The sequence below is a fragment of the Geospiza fortis genome, unplaced genomic scaffold (genome assembly GCF_000277835.1).
Source record: "Geospiza fortis unplaced genomic scaffold, GeoFor_1.0 scaffold66, whole genome shotgun sequence".
Lineage (NCBI taxonomy): Eukaryota > Metazoa > Chordata > Aves > Passeriformes > Thraupidae > Geospiza > Geospiza fortis.
In genome coordinates this window covers 1,604,682-1,618,568 of record NW_005054312.1, presented here as the reverse complement: position 1 = coordinate 1,618,568, position 13,887 = coordinate 1,604,682, and the positions used below count along the sequence as shown (strand labels likewise).

Sequence of the window (13,887 nt, the reverse complement as noted above, 5' to 3'; positions counted from 1 at the left end):
CATCAGTCCTGAGAGCACTGCTGGCTGGGTCACAGCCTGCTCTTAGCTCCTGCCACCAGCAAAGCTGGGAGGGAAAAGAAAGCAGGGGAAAGAAAGGGAAAGAAAGAGGGTCTGCTGGGTGTACAGCTACACCAGCACAAGGCAGACACTTTGCATGAAGTATCCAGGCGTGGCCACCCGTGTGCTTTGACACTTCTCCAGGTAACACATTCCAGATAGTTCAGCACCAGAATGGGGGCACAGCTGACATGTCCCAAAACCTGGTAGTCAGTCTAGGGCTGAAACTTTAAATGAGGTTTTATCACATTCAGTGCAGTAATTTCAGCCCAAAGGCAGGAAGGAAAGCAAACGAGCAGAACTTGGATGGGAGATGTTCCCTGAGTCAGACTTCTTTCTCACTTTGATGCTGCCAGTTTTCACAACAGGGCACAGACTTCAGTAGCACCAAATCCAAATGGTTTTTAGAACTCAAGGACTGATGCAGCATAAAAAAGGACAGTCCCAGTGCATGACTGAGCAGGGATGTGCCATCAGCACTCAGCCCAGCTCAGTACAGAATCAGTCCCTGTGCATGGGAGGAACAGGAAGGGATTAACAAAATTGATTTACAGTCAAGCTGTGGAAAAACTACACTTGCAGCAAAACTAGCTGCTGCTCAAAGCACTTAGGAATTTCCTACTAACTTAGTTGCCTTGGCTTAGGTGAAAACCTCCCTGATTTATATGCTGTATTAAAATTATGAGAGAAGCCCCTTGTGGGTTTGAAGGAGCCTTGAGCTCTGGAGGGGAGGGAGGGTGGAAGGAAGTGGGCATTCTGGGCAGCACTGGGGAAGCTCTACATGCTTTGTTTACAAACCCTGTACACTTTTTGTTTGGCTTTTGGATGGTTTTTATCCCTTCTCAACTCCCTTTTCATCTCATCATAGTGCCAGCCACACTGATGAGTGTTTATGCTTGTGAATTCCTGAAGCACAGCCAGTACCTTGAACTCTAGAGAATGAGACTGAAATAACGTAAAAGGTCAGGGAAGTTCAAAGACAGAGGTGCTGTTTTCCTAGCTGGGGACACCACACTGTTCCCAGACCACGCTGGGCTGCTCTGGGAACACAAGAACAAAGAAAGACCTCTCTCTTATGTCCTCCTGTTTACGCTGCTTTTTGCCTCCCTCACCTCACTGTTTTAAAAGGACTCATTTCCATGAAGCTTCAATTAAAACCACCAGGGATCAATTTGGCCTAAGCCTGACGACTGAGACACTTGATAGCTACCATCACTTAAAAGTCCTGTCACCAAAGGAAAGGGGAAGTTTTTATCCCACTATCCAAATTCTGCTGGCTCACATAGCAGGAGGAAGCCCCAGAGTGCTGCTTTGTCCACAAGCAGGTATCAGCTATTTGAGGCACCTGGAAATCTGTAAGAGTTTCACTCACAGAAAGGCAAGTCAGAGGGTGACTTTTGGAGAGTTTGGAGAGGTTTCATGTACCGCGCTGGTTAGCAAGCCTGAGATTCAGAAACGTGATGAACCTGCACCTGAGCTGGCTGGGCACATGCTGGGTACGTGCAAGCAGAGAGCTCTGGCACAGCACACCGGGCACCTGCCCACGCTCTCACTTCCAGCTGCAGCTGCAGAGCGGGGCTTCCCTGCCACCTGCACACAGCACCGCACCATGCGCTCACTGCACAGCGCCACACCCGCCCCAGTGCCCTCATTCACGGCCGAAGGGAGGCTGGGAATGGTCCGGGATGGCGTGAGCTCTGGGTTTCACTGCCTTCTGGCCTCAGCTCTCTGCTTTGCCTTAAACTGAGCCTGAGGACAGAGAGACACCAACAGCACAGGCAATATGGAAGTCATTTCACAGACGCACATCCAGCCCACTTACAGCAATTGGAACTTGTCTGCAAACGAGCCGCCTGGGGGGCAACCAGCCAGCCTGCTGATACTAAACTCTGTCTACACAAAGCATATGTGACATTTGAAAACACTTAGAAAACAAACTTTTAAAAGCAGCTTTTTATCCCCTCCTTGGTAGACGGCGTACCAGCCTTTCCAAACCCCGAGGCAGCGCGCGATGCCATGGGAAGGAGGGAGGCAGGGAAGGAGGGAGGCAGGGAAGCAGGGAAGGAGGGAGGCAGGGAGGGAGGCAGGGAAGGAGGGAAGGAGGGAGGCAGGGAAGGAGGGAGGCAGGGAGGGAGGCAGGGAGGGCGCCGCGCTGCCCGGGCCAGCGCTGGCACGTGTGCTTCCACGTGTCACAGCAGCGAGTGACAGCCAGCGCTGCCAGTGACCTCCCAGGACTGCGGCTGAGCGGGGCTGGGTGTGCTGGAGGTGCGCAGGGGTGCGAGATCCTGTTACAGACAGCTGGGGTCAGCAGCTCTGTCCTCGGGGTGCTTCTACTGGCGCCATGGGCTGAAATCTCTCACTTATTCTTGTTTTCCAGTGAAGTACTCATTTCTTTAAGTAAATTGAGCCAAAAGTATGCTTCAAACAGCTAGCAGGTTCTTTGATTACACATTAATTAATTTCAGATTATACATACATTCATTCTTTGCTCTGCTTTATAGGAATGTGTTTTACTTCAAGTTGTTTCTCCCCACAAACACACAATCCCATTTTAAAAGAGGGAAAAGTGAAGGAGTGCCCAGCTCCCCACAGCGATGACAGATGCTGCTTTTCATCTTTCCTTTGACAGCAGCTGTTAAGAGACTCAATTACCTCTGGACACGCTAGGCAGGAGCCAGATGAAAGTGTCTCTTGCTGCTGCACAACACAGTTGATTCTGGAAGCATTTCTGTCTCTCAACTACATATATACTGAATCTATTTCTGGGAATATATCCTATAATTTAAGGGCAGATGAGTTCAGGACTGAGGAGAAAAAAGTAACTGTGGGACTAGGCTCATTCAGAATAAATATCCACTATTTTTTTTCCCAGAGGATTGCTGCCTGATTTCAGTTGATGGGAGGGCCTTAAAAATGAGCAGCAGCTCAATTCCTTTTTCTCTTGTATATATTTGTTTATGCCTTCATGCACACAAATGCAGGGGGACTGTTCCCTCCCCACTTTGACTTTTCTCTGGCAAATCACTATAGCAACATCTGCACATCACTGTGGCACCTTGGCAAGCCTAAATTCCTCTTCATGAGACCTTTGTGAAGAGGTGTAATTTCTATTGTACAGATGGGGAGCTGAGACATCAAGAATATGATTTCAGAAGCATACAATGACTTTCAAAGCACATTGTGAAATATTGAGGGATGATGTTTTTCAGAGTACTGGGAACTGTACACCGGGTGTTCAGTGATATCACACTGGAAAAGAGACAGTGTGTGCTCCTGTAATCAGCACTACATCCTGATGCAAACATGCAAGAGTCATCTCGTATTTTCATGGATACTCTTATGTTTGCAGTTGTTCAGTGAGGATCTGAGTGGCTGCAAGTTTAGTGATTTGCTCTCAATATTCTTAAACTTTCACATACCAAAGCAACTAAAATTTAAGCTCAGCAGAGAAACATTTTTATATAGCTTGGAGTGTTTTTGCTTTATAGGGATCACTCAAATTTCTTGCAGTATCTCAAGCTCTTTTACCTGCTGACAGTTCCAAACTTCTCACTTGTGTTAATTCCTATAACATCTCAAAGATGAGATCTGGTCTAAAGTCAAAATTTAAACATTACTTTTCCCATATGCTATCAATTATATCATTGCAAGGCAGAGCTGGGCTTCTCTAATCTGTCTGTGAATATTCTACCAAACCAGTTCTCACTCTTAGTATTTAGTTATTTGATTCCTGACAGACACAATGATACAAACAACAGCAAACTGCAGTGAAACCAAATTATGTTAATTATACAATATATACCCCTGACTGCATATGCTAGCAGCAAGTTATCAAAGCCAGGGAAGCTGCAAAGCTCATGATTGGTTGTTTCAAAATAATGTAAAGAACTTCAAAGCAGCCAATAAAAGGAATTGTCAGGACTTCCAGTCCCATATCAACACTGTTTTAGAAACCTCCTTGAGCATTACAGATTCAGAATCACAATGTCAGTAAGCTTCCAATTAGTCAATTGGAATTGATCTCTGAATGTCAAATTACTTGAATACTAAGAAAAAATTTTCTTATTCTGCTAACCAGATTAAATAAGTATCTCACTAAAATTATGACTGCAAGATAGTTACAGTAATTTCTTCCAAACTCTGAACACGCAGAGAATGATGAAAGACTGTAGTCATCTGGACAAACAGACATTATGAAGCTGAATTACTGTGTCAGGGGCCCTTGAAATCCAGAGACTGAAATGTCCCATTATGCACCTTTAGAGCTATTTTGTAATCCACTTCAACAAAAATAGTGTCCCTGCCCATGGCAGGGGGTTTGGAAGTAGATGATCTTCAAGGTCCCTTCCAACTAAAACGTGACAGTTATAGCTACATTCTATAATTCTATAAATACCACAGTACTGTGATTGTAAATAGGATTAAATCGCCATTGTTCACACGAACTCTAAGACGAGGAGCAGCAAGAAAACAAGACTCAGAAGGGCCCTCCCATTAGCACCCATCAGATACATGGAGTAACCCCCCAAAACAGGTTTTTGGCTGTTAGTTTTCAAAATTCTCTAAAGGTTCCTATAGCCTGAACATCTCTTGTTTCCCCTGCTTGCAAAGGAAAACTTGGGAGCTTTGTCACAGACAATGAAGTGTCACTCAAGGGTGTGTCGGGCCACGTGCCATTGCATTTACTGTGCAGCAGCACGCTCCGCTGATCAGCACACAGCTAATTGCAGTCATACGCCAAAAGCTTAATGTAGTTTAAAAAAAAACCCAAAGCAACATTCAGCCTACTACAGGTGAAATTGCTGACTCTCCCATTCTTAAAAAAACCCCATCAGCCTCCTCCATAGGCTGAGTGAAATACAGACAGGCATTCTGCGCTGCCGCTTCCAACTGACTGTGGAGGGCAAGGGCTGCCAAAGGTAACTGCTTTGGAAGCACTTCTGTGAGGAACTCAGATGGGTTTAGACCAATCCTGATACAAGTTTTGACTTGTCTGTGGAGGAAAGTTACTTGAATTACAGAAGACTGTGAATTGTAGAATAGTTGTTCCCAGCAAATGTGAACGTTCTTCCTCAGCAAAGAGCTTACCTAGGAGGGGAGTTCTTCGGGAACACGAAGAAGCATCATAAAACCACTTGTCTACACAGCAGCTGCAAAACTCTAAAATGTACTCACTAAAATGAATAAAAATGAGAATTCCTGTGCTTTAACTCTACTGTAACATCAAGGGAAACTGTAACACCACACTTGAAAAGAAACCTGAAGGATGGTCACCTGAAAGACAGATGACATCTTACCATGGTATGGAAGGAGGGCTCCCACCTGTGATGTATTTCTTCCTAGAGGAAGACCCAGTTGGGAAAATGCAGGGATACATCAGAGGAACTACAGAAATAGATGAGAGGTCAGATTAACAGGATTTGCTTCACCTAAGAGAAGAGCATTTCTTAAAGACATCTAGTGAAGAAAGCTGCTAGTTTCTTGTTATGAATAAGAAAATTTGAATAAATTTAACAAATAGTCAAAAAATCAGTTTTGTAAGACAATCCAAATCAGTAGTAAATTTTCAAGTAAATTCCAATCTCTGAGCAACAGTAAGAGTTTTTCTTGTAAAGTCCTCACAACAGAGGTGCAAGGCATAAGGGTCATACATTTAAAAGTTAACACTTTAGACAGAAGCTTTTGCCCTACCAACCAAAAGCACTAGAGACAACACATGGGTCCTAAAAAGAGTTGGATAAGGTTGAGGACAGGGAGGAAAAAAACAGCTGCTTGCAAAACAGTCACAGAGATGACAAGAGACACTGTAGTGCTTGGAGGTTTAGCTCACGTGGTCACCTGTTAAGTACAACAGACCTAACAGAACCAGCAATACTGACAAAGAAGGAAGAGACAGTCCATGGGAAACTCAAGAAGACACAAAAGTGGTGTTCCAGTGTTTTCATCCCTCATTCTATCAGGGATGCTCATCAGCTGAGGAAGGAAGGAGTCATTGTTTCATACCTGAGTACTGAAACACTTCCTCATGCTTAGGATGCAAAAGCATTCCCTCATATGCCCATAGAAGAGCATTCTATAAATAGAGTACAGTACAAAATGCCTGGAAGGCCCATTAGCTTTTCAGTAGCTTCACTTTTCTGAAGGGGTAGGCAGGAGTGAAGAGGAGACTGAAGCTGGAGGAAACCCAACTCATCTTATCATGCATTCCTCCATTTCAAGAGGCATTTGTTGGATGCTTTTCAGAGGAGCACATGCTAATGTGAGTGCTACAAGAACAACTTGTTTACTCTACAGATCTGCTGGTTGAATCTGAGAGCTGGGCCATCTGTATTGGCCTAATGGATGCCACTGAGAGAAAGGCTGAATCATCCCTTCCCCTCTCATTCACTGCTGTGCAACTGGGGCAGGCTGCAAATAAAAAATAAATCCTTCACAATTCTACAAGTATAAGATATGATTACCTTTATTTTGGTACGTATTTCTCAGTTATACTTCACATGCAAGCAGCATCCCTTTGGGTAGGGAACTACAAATTGTTTTCCAGCCACTCCAACAGAAATTTCCAGAGGACAGCAGGGTGTGCACCACCATCCCTCCTGAAGCAGGAAGGGGAGCACAAAACATGCCTGTAAGGATCCCTGAGAGTTATAATGTGTGTTTCAGACTGGAGAGTCAACAAAAAAAGAAAGATGGAGGCAGAAGTGAGAAGCTGAGGAGCCTGTAAGCCTATCTGGGAGCAGAAGCAGGCCAGCTCACCGAGAAGACCAGGACAGAACATGCAGTGCAGTGGTCACAGGGCAGCACTTCCCAAACTACACTGATCCACATCCTGCCCCAGAGTGATTTTATCAGTTGTGCTCTTCCTCCTCTCAGCTGCCACTAGGCTGTTCCTGAGCTACAATCAAAGTAGTGCAGATCCCTATTTTTGCTGCATGGAGCTTTTCCCACTGAGCTTTGCGTGCCTCCTCCACTGGGAAATGCTGCTGAAGGAAATACTTTGGGGATATGGAAATAAAGCAAGATACAGCTCTAGGCAGACAGGCAGCTTTCTACAAAGGGGGCACAAGACAGCAAAGAGCAGGGACACTGTGGTGGGGAAAGCATGCAACAGAGGGGGGAGAAGGCACAGAAATACACTACATTTGGACAGTGCAGCAATAATATCCTAAAGGGAAGAATTAAAGCAGTTCCCGGTTTAAACCATCCTGCAGTAAACTGCATCTCTTTGCAGAATAAGGAAAGGAAAATTAGTGGCTGGCTAATGGAAAGGACAGCAAACTTGAGCCATAATAGACAAGAGAAAATGCAAGCTAGGGGACAAAGGGTGTTCTGGGACCCTTCTGAACTAGACAACCCTTGTAGGCTAAACTACAAAAATGTGAGGCTGGGACACTACAGCACTTTTAAGTCCTAACTTCTCAGGACCTAAGAAAATTATCACCTTTAAATGTGTTCAATAGGAGCATTGATCAATGAACTGTATTTAACAGTTTTGTAGTAATCAGTGAGTAAAATGCTACAATCAACTAGCATGATGAATACATGGCACTCCCAACATGCCCCAAACCACACTGACAGCTATTTCACTATTCCAGCTCATACACAAACTCAGTTCATTCAATCATTGTGTCCACCTTTAGCAAATACCTTAATCTCTTGGAGTAAAGTGAATTTCTCTGCCATTAATGCATGTAAGTGCACAGCACACAGAGTGAAAAGATGCTCAAATGAAATTATAAAGAACAAAGCTTCAGTGTGCACACCCATCTGCTCACTTCAAAATAACTGTTGCCCAGGTATTGATTACAAAACTACCTCCACCTTCTTAAAAAATTCCCAGTCTTTGTTTTTATAGCACTACTTCCTTCTCCAACACAAGAAATTAGACTAGGACAGCCATCACATGATTTTTCCCAGTTCTTTGATTACTATCACAGAATCTTTTCTCCTATGATATATACTACCAAGAATGTTGAAATGTAATGTTTTACAGAAATTGAACTGAATATGATCTAGCAGTTCATTTATTTTACAACTATATTAGATCTTATTGAACTTCTTGGACTGACACAAACTGTGCAAGCAGATGGGCTACCACTGCTTTTGCCACAACTTGTGATGTCATTTGGTGTTCCTCTTGAAGATTAAATGATTTTAAATATTTTAAAATTTTTATTTATGTTACATTAAAATATATTTAATCATTTATTTTAGAAATGTATTCTAAATATATCTATACTCTTAAATAAATATTTTTATTTTTATATTTATCAGTGGTTTAAATATCAATAATTTAATCTTCCAAAAGTATAGTGTGTGACAGTACATATTACATTTTTGCAAGCTTTTCAAATAATAATTTTTTTTCTCTTCACTTTGGATTATAATCTAATGCAACTGTCTTGCAGTTTGGAGATCAAGACTGTGCATAAAAAAGTCCTTTCAACTCTCATTGGAAAGAAAAAAATAAGAAAAAAAAAAGAAATAACTATAAGAGAATAATGTCTCAACAACCAACTGTATTGAATTCAACCACTGAGGACCAGGTACTGTTTAATATTATAGTTGCTTCTGTTTTCTTGTGACCTGCTGCACACTTCCTCCAAAATTGATTATAAGGTAGTCAGTGAATACAAACATGGGATAAGAGTACAGTTGTAACTGAAGAAGGTTACAAACATGATACTTGCCAGAGCACAGACGCTCTAGAGCTTTACACTGAGCAGCGTTTGTCTCCAGAAGCACCTCCAGATGCACACCCCTCCATGCTCTCTTCCCTAATCCTCTCATTCATACAGCTACATGCATAAAAACCACAAAGACACTGATTTACATAAAATTATCTCACTCCATTTTATTTAAGATTTTCTCCTCCAGTTAGTAAAAGAAAGATGTGTCTCTCTTTATACATATGTACAACTTCAGTTACAAAAATAGACAGCACATTCAAAGAGAAAAAAAGGCTTGGCATTTGTCTGATTCCCTCTAAATATCATATATACATGTGAATAGAAGGGGAAGGGGGAAGTCTTCATGAGTTAATTAAACATCACCTCCCCCTCAATTATCCCCTGCAAATCTGTTCAAAAATCAATCTAAGCTCAGTTCTGCTATTTTCAGGTGTGCAAATTAGAGGCAGAACCAACAGGAAGCACTCGCTCTACACTGTAGGACGCCAGGCAAAGGATTTGGGGTCAGAAAAAAATTATAATAATAAAAAAAGAAATCATCTTCCACTGTCACAGCCCAGACCTGCAACTCAACTTGCTTCTCTCAAGGGATGAAAGTGCCCTGGCAGAACAGCCTCTTAATTCAAAGTGTGAGACAGAACAACTGTCCCACACCTAAATCTCAGTGCAATGCAGACAACGCTTACAGCAAAGCAAGGGGCTACGGGCAGGGTTTGTGCATCAAGAACGGGGAAGGAACAACCAGGGAACAAGAACACGGATGGGTGCTGGCAGCACTGCCTTCCAGCAGCCTCATGGGACACGGCTACTGCCCACACTGCAGTGAACTCAACCACGCCAGTATGTGTGATGATCACAGAGATGAAGGGAAAACACACTGCAGGAACAGTCAATGGGATGGCTGGGATATGAGACAATTTTTTTCCCCGGATTTGGCTGGAAGGGAGAATGGCACAGTTTTCTCTCTCTCAGGATTGCTTTTCATTGCTCCTCTCACATCACTGCAAGCTGCAGATCCATGCTCTGCTACAGCACGGTGAGAGGAGCAGCACAAACTCCTCCTCAACACTTCAGTTTTCCTCCTTCTCGAGATTTATACAAATAGAGCATTGTTTTGTTTCTAAGCTTTTAAGAGTTCTGCGCACCTCAAAAATGAGAGAAATCATTCTGAACACGGTGAGTGTTTGTGCTGATGAGAACTCTGAAATGCAAACCAATCACTGGCCTGTGGTTTCTTCCACTGTGTGAAGCAGAGGCTGTGCTGCTGCTCTCACGAGGCCTGACGGTGCTCCCTGTATTCTGCAGCTCTGAACATCTTCCTGACAAATGGTGCTGAAAAGAGTCTGCTCCCTGGAAGCCACCTGAGACACCTTCCTTTGAATTTCAAGTCTTTAAAGAACCCAGAGATCCACACCAGAAGAACCCAAGAATTTTTTTGATCATACATCATCTTCAGCATAGCCCCGAATTACTCCTGCATGTTCACTGACCAGCTGCGAGGACATAAATGTCTTGTGACTCTACAGGATTCTCCTGGGGTTCAGATACTGATTTCATAGGACAAAATTAATGCTGGGCTCCACCTCAGGCTACAAGAGAGGAAGTATACTGGTGTGACTTCAAGCACACACAGCTGCAGGATATTGCATGGAGTAGTTGAATGCTGTCTTACCCCAGACTCCCTTCCCTCCTTCTTGCAGTGTCTGCAAAGATAGTTTTTTGGAATACACATAATCAAAGTGCTCACATCAACCACCCACTCCCATTGTGCTTTGATTTTCTTTCCACATATGTGCTGGACAGCAACAAGGCATTTGTTAGCACGCCTTCAACTGGCAGGGTGGTCTACTCTGAAAGCCAACACAGTTCAGACAAGCTTTGGGGGTTCAAAATTACTACCGACCACCTGAGGTGTGGGCACCTTTGCTTTGCTTCCGAATTGAAGTTTCTGATATGAGACTGCTGGTCAGGTTTAAACTTTTGGGGGTCCCACAAATACTGTTTCCTTTGCTCAAAGGGGAGCTCAAGGGAGAAGAGGCGTTTGAAGGTCCAAAATCTGTAAGTCCGGAAGGCCGAATGATTGCTGTTTGTAGAGGGCTACTTGCAGACATGCCTAGCAATGGAAAAGAGAATCAAATTCTACATGAGCATATTATTCCACTCGTGGTTCGTCAACAGCAGACAATGGATTAACAATCAGTCCTAAGACCACTCTATTCCTGACTTACAACAGTTTAATGAAGAGGGATGTCCTTAAGACACAAAATATCTTACAGTTATACCCTGGGCTATCTTCAGCTGGTGTAAAGCTGCACCTCAATCACCATCAGTTTAGCAGGTTTTGGAATGTGATACTGTGACTTCAACATGATGCAATGCAGGAAAACCACAGCCATAGCCATGGCATAAACAACACTATCTGATCTGTCTGAATACCACAAAAAAAAAAACCCAAACCAACAAAAAACAACAACAGGAAAAATATTTGGTGTAAGATAATTCAAAGGGCAGATGAAACTCAAGGTTATCTGAGGTAAAACTGGCTATCCTCTCACACCCTTACCATGTCACACTTTCTACTGCTTGGGTCTCAGAATATAATGGACAAGAAATACCAACAACACAGCATTTAAGCTATCTGCTGACAGGCTGCAAGCAGCCATCAGGCCAGCTCCCGCTGCCTGTGCCCTGCGCCACGTACCTTTGGAGACGTTGTAGCCATAGGCCGCGTATGCCGCCCGCGCTCCCCGCTATCGACTTCCGGCTCCTGCCTTTCCCAGTGCCACCCTTGGAGCCGCCTTTGGGACGACCCCGGCTTCGACTTGACTGGCCTCTGGCAGCAAGAGATGTATCTTGCATTGAAACGCCTGAAGAAGGAAAGGATGTTAAACCAGTGACTCCTACAGTGTTCCACATGCCTCACCAGTGAGTGCCGCATCCAAGCTGCCTGCCAGTTACACCAATACTGCTCCTATGCGGCACTCACAGTAACAGGGACACTGCTAGCGAGCAGCGTCTCATAAAAAGAAATTATGTATACAAAACTTCACTCTTCAGCAACAGTATCTTAACTGCAACTACTTGTATTATTATGAATCCAACCCACAAAGAGGTGGAGTATTCCAAGTTCTACTTCACGATGATGCATTTTCTTGTTTGAAGACAGAGATGCAATTATCTTCCATCTGCTATCTCTAAAGAAACTCATCAAGAACTATGATTCTACTTATTTCACTGTGAAAAACTACAGTAATTAAAACCACTTGACATTATTTAAAATTATATTGCACTTGAAAAAAATTGTTTCAACCATCCACTGGAGATAAAAAACTAATTATTAACCCAATAGCAAATTCAAAGAAAAGCTTAGAGATTAATATTTCTGTGGTTGTCTGTAATTTGGTAACAAACATAAGGGTGAGAGCCCTCAATAAAACAGGAAGAAAGGACACAAGGTTTTGAAGTAACTAACATAGAAAAGAGGTAAGTGTGGTAAATGACAGACTATAAACAGATTTCCTATCAAATCAGAAGTAACTTTGCAATGAAAAGGCAATTACTTTGCCCCCAAATCTTGCCATCCATTCATATATCCTGGGTAGAATGCAGAAAACCTATTACTTAGCTATGCAAAGCCATGGTTTAATAAATGTTAGTAATAAATCAAGTCAAGAGTACTGACCATTCACGGTGTCTGAAACTGAGCCAGTAATGGAAGCAGGAGAGTTTGTTGCCCTTGACTGAGGTGCTGAAGAAGCTGGATCATCCACAATCACAAGCATATCATTACTGCTCTCATCAGGAGGGATAGAGCCCATATGTAATTCGCTGCTGATGGATATCTAAATGTGACAGAGAACAAAGCCATTAGCTCCTCATGTTAGGAAAGGGTACAAAAATAGTAAGATCTTCAAAACCGATACCATCACAAGTAATTGGTACTTGTTCTTTCCCATTTTCTCTACAATAGCAGCATGAGCATGATACATTATCTGCCTGATCACACCACACTTTATTTACAGGCTGAGCAGCAGTGAAGACCTCCACCCACTATTTAATTTCAATTCATGAAAATACATGTTAAGTTACGAAGCAAAAGACTAATGGGCTCAGCAGAGATTTAAGCAAATTGCTGTTCAACTGTGCATTTTCAAGTGCTAAAGAGAAAATAGGATTCTTCATCCACTACTACTGCTAATATAAATCTTGATCAATAAAGGAACAGTACAATACAGAAATCTTAATTGACATGGCACAGAAAAAAATACATTTGCTGCTAAAACCACTTTTCAATTCTTTACACACATGTGAAGGAAAACAAGATGTATGCCACTGAGAAATTTTAACTTAAATTCCAGAGGAGAAAAACCACAATAATTCAGAACCTGATGCAAATGAGGAAGCAGAGACAGAGACACAGATGAGACTAGTGAGGGGTACTTGCAAAGACACTGAATGTCAATGAGCTATTTGAGGGATACTGTTTGGCTCAGGAGCAGAGAGTTCTTGCTATGGAAGATATTGTTATGGGAGAGGGCACATGGTTATAAATGTGAGCATGAGAAAGGCAAGGAAAAGGAACAAGAAAGCAGGACGAAAGTTAAGTGGGACTCCAGGTAAGAGTGGAAAAATTTCATGGACTGGAAGGGAGGAAAGTCAGGGGATAAATTTGCTGTAAGAAAAGGGAGGCAGAGAGTGAAGGAAGAGGGGAATAATGGAATGTCAAATAACATGAGGAGCTGTAAGGCAGCTTATTAGCAGCTGTTGCATTTTCAATAAACTATTTTCATTTGCATGATTCACCTTAAAGATGTGTCACTTCCCCATACACTCAAAGCTCTATGAGAGCTAAAGTACCAGACAGCAAGAATCCTACAAGATGTAGGGCCACAAGTGAAACACTATGTGGGTTAAAGCAGCAGGGAGTCTTACCTCACTGAAAGGACTGGGCATGGCAGAGTCTACACTAATGAAAGAGTCATCCCCATCAGCAGACAGGTTGGAGTTATCAGCTGAGGGAACAAATGGGATCACAAGGTTCATGTTCTCTTTCTTTCTCTTCCCATCCAATTCATCTTCCTTCTTCTTCTGAAATAAATGAAGTAATACCAGGAATGAAAAGGAAGTAAAACAGAAGAAT

The 13,887-nt window shown here is 42.8% G+C and overlaps 1 protein-coding gene across 1 annotated transcript in view; it reads right to left on the bottom strand.

Moving 5' to 3' along the window:
- Positions 1-8,885: 8,885 nt before the first annotated feature.
- INO80 (INO80 complex ATPase subunit) overlaps positions 8,886-13,887 on the bottom strand; it is a 58,347-nt gene continuing 53,345 nt past the window's right edge. The window contains 5 exon segments of the mRNA XM_031055823.1: positions 8,886-10,860; positions 11,449-11,486; positions 11,488-11,614; positions 12,430-12,589; positions 13,680-13,835. Coding sequence (XP_030911683.1) covers positions 10,643-10,860; positions 11,449-11,486; positions 11,488-11,614; positions 12,430-12,589; positions 13,680-13,835 — 699 coding nt within the window. The 3' untranslated portion in view covers positions 8,886-10,642.